The sequence below is a fragment of the Poromitra crassiceps genome (genome assembly GCF_964638095.1).
Source record: "Poromitra crassiceps genome assembly, chromosome: 2".
Lineage (NCBI taxonomy): Eukaryota > Metazoa > Chordata > Actinopteri > Beryciformes > Melamphaidae > Poromitra > Poromitra crassiceps.
In genome coordinates this window covers 82,690,954-82,703,654 of record NC_139624.1, presented here as the reverse complement: position 1 = coordinate 82,703,654, position 12,701 = coordinate 82,690,954, and the positions used below count along the sequence as shown (strand labels likewise).

The 12,701-nt window shown below is 48.8% G+C and overlaps 2 protein-coding genes across 2 annotated transcripts in view; one reads left to right on the top strand and one right to left on the bottom strand.

Annotated features, from left to right (window-relative positions):
* Positions 1–295: 295 nt before the first annotated feature.
* usf3 (upstream transcription factor family member 3) lies at positions 296–10,578 on the top strand. The gene is made up of 8 exons (XM_083663266.1): positions 296–353; positions 832–954; positions 1,099–1,130; positions 1,241–1,323; positions 1,416–1,512; positions 1,702–6,503; positions 7,359–7,604; positions 8,276–10,578. The coding sequence occupies exons 2-8, from the start codon at positions 911–913 to the stop codon at positions 10,085–10,087; spliced, it is 7,116 nt and encodes a 2,371-aa protein (XP_083519392.1). The 5' UTR covers positions 296–353; positions 832–910; the 3' UTR covers positions 10,088–10,578.
* Positions 10,579–11,094: 516 nt separating this feature from the next.
* Positions 11,095–12,701, bottom strand: part of boc (BOC cell adhesion associated, oncogene regulated) — a 41,618-nt gene continuing 40,011 nt past the window's right edge. The window contains exon 18 of the mRNA XM_083650835.1: positions 11,095–12,590. Coding sequence (XP_083506961.1) covers positions 12,421–12,590 — 170 coding nt within the window. The 3' untranslated portion in view covers positions 11,095–12,420. The remainder of the gene's footprint in view (positions 12,591–12,701) is intronic.

The window sequence follows — 12,701 nt, the reverse complement described above, 5'->3', positions numbered from 1 at the left end:
ATTATTTTACCCCCCCCCCCCACCCCTTTCTTCTGTTTCATGTATATGCTGGGGTGTTGTAGGAATTGTTGACAAACTAATGCTTCTATATACAAAATGTTGGCAGCAGCGAAGGATGTGCAGAGATGTGTAGGTAGTGCAAATCCATTCCTGAATGCCTTAACACATTGATTGGCTCATACCTCCAACATCTGAAATGCTATTGGTTGTCACCACCACCAGAGCAGTCCCCTTTCCGCTCTGGGTTAGATTGTAACTAGCATTAGATTGTTTTGAGATGAGTTGAATGCCTTAGCAGCTGACTCACAAACTCAGTTCGCACAAGGACAGTCTCTAAAATGTTGAGGCTACAGGTACGTGGAAACATGCCATGCCGATGCGTCCTTTAATAGCCTTTAGCACCATAGATACGAAAGCATTAGTTGATGCTTTGTTTTGATATATCGGTAACGTGAAGCTAAGCTAGCGCTAGCTAAAATACAATGCTACTGTAGCTAGCTAGGTAATTGACCAGGTTGCTTGTTTCAAGCCATAGCTAACGTTAGATATATGATTTCAAGCAACGGGATAGCTATCGAAACATCGTTTATTGTCAGCATTTGTCCCAACATAAATCATAACCCGTACGTTAACTGTGCGATTCTTTAATCATACTGTTATAATGGTGTAATATGCCGTAGCAGGTTAATGAGTTTAGGTTCATAACGTTAGCTGTCTAGCTAGCTTTAGGTTAATCTGCATCATCTTGGTAACGTTAGCTGAGTACTTGAAGCTCAAGTAAGGGCAACATTTCCCCATGTTTGATCTCGATGCTTTATCTTTTGATTGCAGGACGGGCAAGGAAGGGATTTGAGGTCCAGCTGGTGAATGTGGTGACAGTTTCCTATCATCAGGCAACTGTTAGGACAGGATGCCAGAGATGACCGAAACTCAGACCCCTGGCCGTAAACCTAAGTAAGGATGTCTGACAATCATAAATCTATATTAGTTATCATGTTAGTTTGAACCAAGATATCATTGCAAACATTTAGATGCATGATGGCAATGCAGATAGACATGGTTGAAAAGCATACAAATGATTACATTTTTCTTTTGCAGAAAAAAGAAAAACAAAGAATCTCATAATGCAGGTGAAATAATGTCTCTTGTTATCCTTCAAACCTAGCTGTTTAAAGAACATTGGATTACTGTTGGAGTAACTTTGTCAAAGCATAAACGTTTTATATCTGCTTTTATTTAGCCGAGAAACACAGAAAAGAGAAGATCAATGCTGGGATTAACCTTATTGGTAATCTTTTGCCATGTTCCCAGGCACTGAAGCAGGTAAGAAACAAGCTCTTCCTTGTCATCCTTTGGTTATCGACAAAACTAGCTGTTATGAGGCACCATTTAAATGTGTATCCCTTTGTCTGTAGAGTAAGATCATGATCTTGGACCAGGCTTTTCGCTACATCACTGACCTGAAGAAACAAAATGATACAATGCTTCTGGAAGGAGGAGATGAAGTGCAAGGTGATGTTTAATCATTTGTACACTTTTTTGTCTTCTAACTCTACTTGTGGATATTAGCATGCTGTCTTTGTTGTAGCACATGCTTGAAGTTTTCCACAGTTTATATTTTGATTTGAAACGTGTGATTAGGCCTATATGTGTGCTAGATTTTGCACACTACTGATGGTCACTGCATTGGTCTCTATGCAGCCGAGGAGATTCGTCGACTGCGGCGTCAACTGGAAGAGCTGAGGAAGGAGAGCGCTCAATACATCGAGCTTCTCAAAGCCCACGACATCAACTTCCTAGAAGACCCCACCATTCACTGGAAGGGCAAACAGCGCTCTGCCAAGGTGGCCAAGGTGACGCCCACTCACCAACCATCAAAGGGGATAATTGTCTACTCCAATGGGGATGTGATGTGCCCTGCAGGGAAGGAGACGAGCCCCGGGAAACAACCTTCCGAAACTTTAATTGTTCAGCAGCCATCTCCTGAGGTCAATGCCAGGGTGAGGATGAATGGAGCCCTGCTGCAGGTTAACACCTCTTCCTCTGCCCCTTCACTTCTTCCAGGGGCAGCCGTTTCCCCCACCCAGTCTATGCCAAGCCTAAGAGTGGTAGAGCAGTGTGTGGTCGAAGCACCCACTGCAGCCACCACTCTACCACCTTCTGTGTCCTACATCACCCTCCAGATTCCCACTGGCACCACCGCCCTGCCCCAGCAACCTCAGCCCGCCACCCCAGCCCAAAGCCTGATGATAGCAACCAGTCCAGCCTCACAGCTCCCCACACAAAGCCCTGCTCAGCCTGTCCCCAGCCTCACCGCCCTCCCCCAGACTGTAACCACACCCAGGGCAGTAGTCTCAGAAGTTTGCTCTCTGATCACACAGGACACCGCCATCAGGACTATGTGCTACACTACTATCCCCAACAGCCCAGCACTTCTTAGACCTGGGGCATCAGGCAGCACACAGACTACCTGGACAACACTGCAGTTGACAGGGAACACAGTGCAGCCTGTCTGCCAGAGTCTCCCCACTGCAGAGGCCAGAAATGCCAGCCACGCTGTCCAGCAGTTGACTGTGTGCCCCATGGGCAACAAATCCTCTGTTCAGCCCATTCAAATACAGATGCAACCTCGGGTACAACAGGCACCCATTACAGCCCACATTCAAGCGCAGCCCATGCAGAGGCCTCCTCAGCTACGGCCGGCCATCTTGACGCAGGCACAACCCCAGCCTATCCTAGCCCCCCAACCCCAGTGTGCTGTTCTCCCCCAGCCAGCTGTAGTGGCCCATCCTGCCATGGTGTCACAGCCCCAGCCTGCTGTGCTACAGCCAGCATCAATGGTTCCCCATCCTCCAACAGCCCTCATCGCTCAGCCACAGCCCCTTCCACAGCCAGCACTGGTGCCCCAGCCACAGGCCACTGTGCTGCCTCTGCTCCAGACCATGCAGGTACTACAGGTCAGCCCAACCGGAGCCACAGCCGCTGGGGTAACGGCTCCACAGAACACTAACACCCCGAGCGTGGTCATCCTGCACCAGGCCAATGCCTGCCCTGCCCAATCCATGGTAAGGGAGGATTTAACCAATCAGACGCCTTGCCAGCATATTGTAATCATCCAAGCACCCAATCAGACTGCACCTGCCCCTCAAAATCAGGTTGGCATGGTGCCTGCTGCTATACCCACTGCAGTGCCTGCTATGCCCACTCCAATTGCCACAACCAGCTGTACAACCTCTACTGCTTGCTTACAGACTGTTGGTGGAAAGCAGCTGGTTCACATTCTACCACGTCCCATTCAGCACAAAATAAACCAGCCCCTACAGGTCACCCAGGCGTCTGCCCAGCCAGTTCCCCCAACCCCGCAGACCATCACTGTGAATGGCCAGGTGTTTGCCCTACAGCCAATGAAGTCCTCAGACAAAGCTGGCTCGCAGGGTTGCCAGAGCACACTCCAGCTGGTCCACCCCACCACCACTGAGGAACCAACCACCAATGTGGCCCTCAACAGTCTGGGGGCCCTCAGCAGCCTCAACCAGAGCATCTCTCAAGGCCTTCCACTCACCATTTCTAGCCAGAACAACATTCAGCTTCCTGCTGCTCCATCAGCAGTGGTCCAGCAGCAGCAGCCTCCTGCTCCTGTCAGTGTCCCCGGAGCCACACTCACTCTCCCTGTCCGCCAGCTACAGGTCCCGTGTGTGAAGCCAATCAAAGCAAGGCCAGTGAGTAACCCCCCCAAGGCTTCAGGGAGGAGGCCTAAAAGGGCAACAGCTAAAAGGACCAAGCCAGCCAAGAAGAAAGAGCTCAAACAGGCACAGCCTGCTGTCACCATCGCAGCCAAGCCAGTAGCTGCTGCAGGAGAAAGCCAGACAGTTGAAGTGACGGTATGTCAAGTTGTACCGTCTTTGGCAGTAAAAGTAACTGACACTCCCACATTTAGTATCACAACTGTTCCAACCGCAGATTGTAGTAGAGTCTCCACACAGAGCAAAACTGTAGGAAATATTGTCACTTCTACACAAAGCCCACTGAAAATGGTCACCATGTGTAGTTCATCTAGTGAGTCAACTGTATCTAGTCAGTCCCTCCCGCAGAGTACACCATCTGTCAATAGCACAGCCGGTGTCTCTCAGAGTACATCTACAGCTAGAGTCAGTGCAGCACAGAGTGAACTTATATTCAGTCGTGCTAACACCAGTGGCATGGTAACTGCAGTCACAACTGTCAGTGTCACAGCAGTCAAGTCGTCAGTTGGTGCAGCTGTGGCCATTGATAGTAAACTAACCTCAGATTTGACTGGCAACAACTCACATGTAACCAAACTCACAGTTCCACAGGGGAAGCCGTCAGTCACCACTACAGCAGGTAGCACAGCACAAACTAGATCAGCTGCCACCACCGCCGCCAGTTCTAGACAGAGCAGATCTGTGGTCAGTAGCACAGGTGCTGCTCAGAGTCAGTACGCCTCCATCAGTGTGTGTGCTGTTGCGAGTCCCCCATCAGTCTGCACTAGCAGTCTCACAGAGAGTGCACCAGTGATTTCAATCCAGGCTAACCAACTTAATTCAGTGCGCAATTCCCAGACATCCAGCTCCCAAAATCATCAGCCTTGTGCTAAGCCTGAGTCACAGCCCACCACCTCCCCCTCCGTGTCAACCACTGTAGCACTCTCATCAGCTGCCCCTACATTTTCCACGGCCTCAGTTACAGCCCCTATGAGTTCAGATTTCAGGAAAAGGGTCACAGTTAGTAAAGCCTTGACCCAGCAGCCTGACCTGAGCATGTCCAACCCCTCTGCCTCACATCCTGCTGAAGTCAAACCTCTCCAGGGTCCTGGAAGAGACAGGGAGGCTCAGGGTCCTGGAAGGGACAGGGAGGCTCAGGGTCCTGGAAGGGACAGGGACGCTCAGGGTCCTGGAAGAGACAGGGAGGCTCAGAAAGGCGGGCGCCCCACAGCAGCAACCGAGAAAGAGGGCTTAGTGGCTGCGGCTGCTGCTGCCACGCCCTCTAGGAAGGACTTTGCCATACCGCAGCAGGTGTACACTAACCTGGATCATGAAACTATGGAGCATCCTATGACATCTAGCAGACAGACAGAGTCTCCCATGTGTGCAGGGGCAGGGGGTGGAAGAGGGTTTTCTGTGGCCTCCATGCTTCCCCAGGGCCACAGTATCAGTGCCTCATCTGGCTCCTTTGGAACATGCATCTTCACTACTGAGCAGGCAGAGATGCTTGCCTTGGCCATGCTAGAGCAGGATAGCCCTGGGAGGAGGAATGGAGGCTGCCCTGGAGAGAACACTACATCACATTCCACAACAGCTGCATGGGAGCCCCCCAAGACCCCTCCAGCTTCTACGAGCAAAGAAAGAGGCTTGGTTGGACACCAGGCAAAGGTAACTAAACCCTTGGATACAGCAGTGGTTAAACCCCATACCCAGGGGTCTGTCAGTGGGCCCATAGGAACCAGACACCCACAAAACATCTCATACTCCCAGTCTCAGTCTCTCCCCCAGGTCCAGTCTCAGAGCCAGACCCAGAGTGGGACTGTGGCTAGCCTCAGTGTCAACAACCTGATCAGGCCCAGCTCCAGCCAGCAGCCCTACCCTGGCTCCCCCAGTTTGTCTGGCCAACAGGGCTCAGTCCCATCACCTGTAGGGACCTCAGCCCACATATCCCAGGCCTCAAACAACACCCTCCCACCCTGCTCAGGTTCAGCCCAGCTCAATGAGTACACGCCCCTGAAGAGTGCCCTAATGAGGGCTCAGGCTGGGGTCGGTGTGGCCGAGCGGCACGTTAAGAATGTCTCCAAGCGCCAGGCCCAGGAGGAGGTGATGCTGCCCACTAGTAAACGGCCCAAGCCTTGCCCTCCGTCGGCCACCGCTGTGGGCCATATGGAGGTGAAACCACTGGACCACAGCCAGATGATGGTGGGCCAGCTGCCCCCCAGCTCCTCAGCCATCATGACCAGGATCAACCCTGAAAGCGGCGGCCCACTCTTCTCCACAAACTCCTTCATGAACACAGTCCTCCGTCCCACTGACAGCCACTGCCCTCTTCAAGGACCCCCTGAGCAGAACCAGCCAGGGGTGCTCCACCTGCCCCAGGGTCACCCCCAGCATGCTGCACCCCAGCCCGGCCAGCACCTTGTGGGGAACCCTTACATGAAGCAGCAGCAGCAACAACAAGAGCAGCAGAGGCACCATCTGTACCAGCTGCAACACCACCTGACACAGCCTGACCCTGCGCAGCTCCACTCCCTCCACCAGAGGGCGCTGCAGCAGCAGCAGCAGCAAGACCAGCAGCATGTTCAGAAGAAGAGGGGGCTGGTTAGAGGAAGTCAGACTGGTTCACCGGCTGGTCTGCAACAGAAACCGCATCATCTGGAAAAGTCTGGAGTTCACCCACATCAACAACAACAGACGCAGCATCAACAACATCCACAGCAGCAGCCACAGCAGTCCCACCAACAATCACAACAGCATCCACAGCAGAGCCAGCACCAACAGGTAGGGCTGGCCAATATAGCCATATTATATCGAGGTTGTGATATGCAACTAGATATCGTCTTAAGATTTTTTATATTGCAATATCGTGATATGGCATAAGGCCATAAAGGCCTCATTGCAGTAAAGTGATGTGATTTTCTAAACTTATAAAAAGTACAAAAAGGCACGCACATCCAGTGAGGGATTTAAAGTCAGGTGCAGGACTGAAGTGCAGATAAGTAATAAAAATAGAGTCCGCACACTGGCAGCTGCTCCCAAATATTTATTCGACCACAAAAAAGTGTGACGTTTCGGGCAAAGCCCTTCCTCAGACATGTCTGAGGAAGGGCTTTGCCCGAAACGTCACACTTTTTTGTGGTCGAATAAATATTTGGGAGCAGCTGCCAGTGTGCGGACTCTATTTTTATTTTCTAAACTTATAACACTGTTCTAGCTGCTCTTATTATTTGCCTTTACCCACTTGGTGATTATATCCACATTAATGACAATTATTTATTAAAACAAAACAAAACTATGTAAATATTTTGTGAAAGCCAATAGTCAGGGAAGGAAACCTGTCTTTCCATTTTATTTTGTTCAGTCTTGTTTTAATAAAAGCGCTTGTAACTTCTCACATGTGGCTTTGAACATTTAGCCCACTTCGCACAAAATACCAAGATATGTATTGCCATTCAGCCTAAAAACATTTTTTCGTCCATGTCGCTCAGCCATAGTTGTACTGTTCAGTAAGTGGCAAAATAGTCTTTAATTCACCAACATGAAAAATAATTGTGATAAGATCGTGGATTGGGATCCTGCGTGAAAAAAAAAAGGTCATATGATATCTTTGCCATATCGCCCACCCCTACCCAACAGGCTCATCCGCAGCAGCAGCACCAACAGCAGCAGACACAGCTCCAACAGCAGCCGCAGACCCAGCATCAACAACATCAACAACAACAACAACAGTTACAGCAGCAGCAGAGCTCCCTCTCTAGACACCAGCAGCACCTCCAGCAGCAGATACAGCAGCAGCAACACTTTCGACACCAGGACAAGAGCTGCGAGGCCCAGGCAGCAGGACCCAGAGCCCACCACCTGGCCCAGCAAGAACACCTCAAGGTGGGTGGAGTCATATGATTGAGAGCGTGAGTTAATGGCAATCCAAATGAAATATTGTGGCTGCGAAGATTGCTTGACTACTGGCTTTGTTGCCGTTTATTTAGTCTAGTCTTGTTTATTTATATAGCCCTAGGCCCTGTATCACAGTCAAGTCTCAAAGGGATTTACATCATCTACCAGACACTACATGTATATACACATGTATATACAATTTAATTGGTGTAACATTTCTGTCACCAATAACCTGACACTGCCAGATGGTTTGTTTTCACATAATGATCAGGGAACGAGTCGCTCGGGGAACTTTTTCAAAGGGCCGGCACTTTCAAAAAATACCTGTCAGGTGATTGGATAAAACCATATGTCTATCACGTCTAACATGGGCTTGCTCTCGCTGGCATCACACCTGTGCCTCTGGATGCTGATTGGTGGGAACCACTGAACTTCAGATTCAAACCAATAGATTGGAGCGTGGCAAGATGTATTTGTCATGTGATCGTGATCTCCTGATCTCATGTGAATCCAGCTGCCTCACAAGGTTCTATCACCAAGTCCTACCTGTCAAATATGAATATATTACACATTTAGTTTTTTCAACAGAAAAGATCAGATTGGGGTTTTAAACTTTTAATTTGTATGTAAAATTCTTATTGTCTTTTATCTTCCCTCAGTCTGGTCAGGACCATAATGCCATGCAGAGGTTGATGAACTCTAGGACCCTGGAGCAGCAGCTCATCTCCCAGCCCAGTAACCCTGTGTCCCGGCCCTCTGACCTGGCCTGTGCTCCGTCACGCCAGGAACGCCACCGCGTTTCCAACTACTCTGCTGAGGCGCTCATCGGTAAAAGCTCCTCTAGTGGTGAACAGCAGCAACGCATGGGGCTCCATCTTCAGTCTGGCCGGGGAGAGCCGGACCTCCGAGGTTATCTGGAGACATCCCGAGGGAAGGCCAACATCGGACACAACCCCCAGAACCGCCTGCCCCAAGACCATCCGGGCTCTACTGACGTTCAGCGGGTCTCAGAGTGCCCCCCATTCAAGACAATGGGTGGAGGAGGAGGAGGGGGGCATCAACTCGGCGGCTTTGAGGCTCAGGTGTCTCGTGGGGGAGACATGGCCCCCAAGTCGGTGCCTCCCTCTCAAAGAGGGCCTCCAGGGCAGCAGCAGGGGGGCTTCAGGATGGGTGTAGGCCCTCCAGCAGACGGCAGGACACGTGGTGGCTACAGTGGAGCTCACCCTGGGTCTCAGGGAGTTCAGATAGGAGCAGGGCTGCCCCGAGAGCAGGAAGGCTGTCACCAGAGCTTCATGCAGAGTCTCCTCTCCCCCCACCTGCCTGACCAGAGCAACCACCAGCGGGCAGTGCAGTGCTGTCCCCCAATCAGTATGGAGTACAGCTGTGTGCCTGGAAGCTCTTCTGGAGACATGCAGGCCAAGGCATCCAGCCCCAGCGTGCCCCAGACACAGAAGGGCCCATCCATGCGGCTCGGGGAGGGCAACAAGGGCCATATTCCCCAGGTCACCGGTAACATGCATGGAGGCCCAGGCGTGCGAGGAGGTCTCCCCCACCCTCCAACTCCACACAGCAGCTCTGAGCCGGGTCGTTCCTCTGCCGCCTCCAGACCGCCCACTGCTGTTAGCCAGCGCTCTCGCCACATCGCCCAGGAGAACCAGCCGGCCAAGCTGAGGCCCGGTGACCGGCCCCGATCCGGTGCCCTGAGACCAAGCAACCCCTTTGAGCCCGAGGGTCACCTGGGACACCAGGTGGTCCAGGGGGTGCTGCTCAGTAGACCACAATCTGGAGGGGAGGCACGTCGCAGCAGCATTGTTCGCTTTATGGCAGACACTGCTCAGGTTGCCAGTGACAACAACCTGGTGCCAGACCAACACCTAGCTCAGAACTTTGGTTTCCCTCCCTTCATTGCCGAGGGAGGGATGAACCCTCCACCTCCCATCAATGCTAACTCCACATTCATCCCTCCAGTCAGCCAGCCCAACTCTTCTCGTACCCCTGCCCTTCTGCCCGTGGAGCCCCAGAACACCTTACCCTCCTTCTATCCTTCCTATTCCCCAGCTGCCCACCCCAGCCTACCCAGTGAAATCCCCCTCCAATACTTTTCCAACCAGATGTTCACCAGCCCCAGTGCTGAAAAGGGCAGCGCTGCCCCACTCAACAATCGCTTTGGCTCCATCCTTTCCCCGCCTCGCCCTGTTGGTTTTGGCCAGTCTGGCTTCCCCTTGCTCCCAGATATGCCCCCTATGCCCATCACCAACTCATCTGGCATCACCCCACACCTGTCCAACTTTAGCCTCACCTCTCTGTTCCCAGAGATCGCCACAGCGATGCCCACTGATGGCTCAGCCATGCCCATGTCTCCCCTCCTGTCGCTTTCCAACACCTCATCTGCTGACTCTGGCAAGCAGCCCAACCGGCCTGCTCACAACATTAGCCACATCCTGGGCCATGACGGCAGCTCTGCCGTGTGAAAAAAGGCCCCGCTGCGTTTTGAATGTCACAGTGATGAGGCGTTTCTGGAGTGGCTCAAGTTCCATTTCTGTTTGAGACTTTTTCTGGCCGTGGTAAAATGTGCGCCAAGTTCAGAGAAGCACCTCATTTCCGGTTTCTAAAAACCAGATGAAATTATGTGACTGAAGAGTGGAGCTGGTGGTGTTTTTCATGGTTTACATGTTCACGCATACACATAAGTTCTGTTTCTTCCTTTGGCATTTGATGTCTTATAATTTATATTTCAGAAATCCTTTACTTTAGGAGACAGGGAAATGCAGTCATTGAAAGCCCTTTGTTTGATATGTTGGTCAGACTGACTGTCTGGTAGTAAAACAAAATCACATTTAGGTTTAGAACTTGAATTTACTTTGACCTCAAAGAGAGGGTCATTAAGAAAATTTCTGCACAGTACCCACAAAATGTAATTTACTAACTTATATCAGGTTGTACTGTACATAATGCATTTTTTCTAGAGCTATTTTGTAAATACAAATGTTTCATATGAGAATTGTTATTAGAATATGTATGTATTTGTAAATACAAAGTTGATTAATAAAGTTTATAAGGAGACCTTTGCATTTGCTGTCACCTGGTGGTGTGTGTGGTGGTACTACACTTATGATGCCACTAGGTGGCACTTGAAGTCTGGGCCTGGGCAACATCACTTAACATTTCTAAGATATGCATAAAATGTGTACATTATAAATGACAGTGGTGTGTCCAAAACAACCTGGAAACTTAACTACATCACTGCATCTTTATGTAAGAAATTCAAACAATCAATGCAAGCTATATAATATTGGTCTCAAATAGGGAAAGGGATACTTGACCTGCACCTATACCACAATTATTGTATGTGTAACGCAAAGCATGTTGCACATGTTTAATAACTACAAGTGCAGGCTATGTACACTTAATTACACATGATTGAAAGGATGCACAAAGGTCGATTTCATAAGCTTTTATTTACATGCAATAGTGCTCCAGCATGTGTATCCACAGCAACGGCTACACTTGTAAGGGGAGTACAGATTCAGGATCTCCTTCATTTTGATCACAGACATCTCTTGCGAAGACTAATACTTATGCACCAATCTGTGAGGGAAGAATAATACTGAGGCCCCTGTCAAAGATCCCTCACTTGGCAGTCATTTGGTGACCAGCAAATCAGTCAACACAGAAGTGGTTGCAGTCTAGTATAAAGTTCAGCTTATTAATGACTGAGTAAAAGATATTTTCCAGAATCTCTCCCGTTCAGTGATTAAAAAAAATTCAATATCATAAAATCAAAAAATAAATAACTATACAATATATCTCTTTTGAACACTAGCGAAACAGAATGATTTTATGTTGCATACATTTGTTAATAGTTTGTTAATGATGAACGATGCATAATACATTTGTGTTATTTCTATACAAAATGCTAGATGGGACAGTTGTACCTTGAAACCTTGGTAAAGCAACACAGAGCAAAACAGAAGGGAGCACCACACAATTACAGCATCAAGATGGTCCAAAACATGGTCCCTCTGTTTATAAAGCTAAGTACTTAAGGTCCAACTCCAAGCACTAAAGTTGGAGGTCTGCGAGGAATGACTTGAGGAGTGAGGAGTTTCTATATCTGAAGTGCTAAACTGAGAGGAATCCCCCTCCACATTTAACATTCACACAGGGAATCATATTTCACTTATTTCCCTCCCCAAGAAATGCAGACACCGCTTGAGATTACAACAAGAGTTCAGCATCAGAACACGACTGGCTTTGTCAGTAGAGTGCCAAAGTTACGCCCTCTTCCAGGTTTGGCATGGGGCCTGAACTATTTCATTCCCCATTCATTTTTCCATAGATGTTTTGTAAAATCATTATAAAAAGAGTTTTACTTGGTCAAACAACGCGATTCAGCTCTATTCAGAATCAGGAGAGACCATAAATAAAAACAAAAGGGGAACACGTTTTTTGATCTGCCTTTTTTTGTCCAAGTGAAATGTTCTATGGTCTCTCCTGATTCTGAATACAGCCGAATCGCTTGGTTTGACTATCAAATAAAACTCTTTTTATAAGGATTTTATGAAAAAAAAAATATATATATATGGAATGAAATCTCTAAGGCTGCATGCCAAAACCGGCACTGGCACTCTATAATGTAGTGAGGAAGATGTATGAATAAAGAGTCTTTCTTTCAATATGAAAATAACCTTATATACAGTATAACAAAACATTTTATTTATGTACAAAAGCATAAATATATAAATATCTGTGATACAAAAATAAATATTTTCTCTTATTTTCTTCTGTTTGTTTTGACAGTCTCTTATGCATCTGTTGAGTCTACTGTCCCTTTGTCCTCTGGGGACGCTTCGCTCGGGAGGATGTTCACTTCCTGTATTGTTGAATCTTGGGATTGTGGCGTTGTAGCTGTTGAAGATGATGTGGTGAAAATCCCTTCATCTTCCAGAGACAAAAGAGGAAAGGAAGCTGGCTCTACATGAATAAGAATGAGAAAGAGAGGAGTGGAAAATCAGTCAGCGTACATTCAAATAGAAACATGTCTTGAGGAAGGTCGGAGGAAATCAAACCCTTCTATAAAAACCC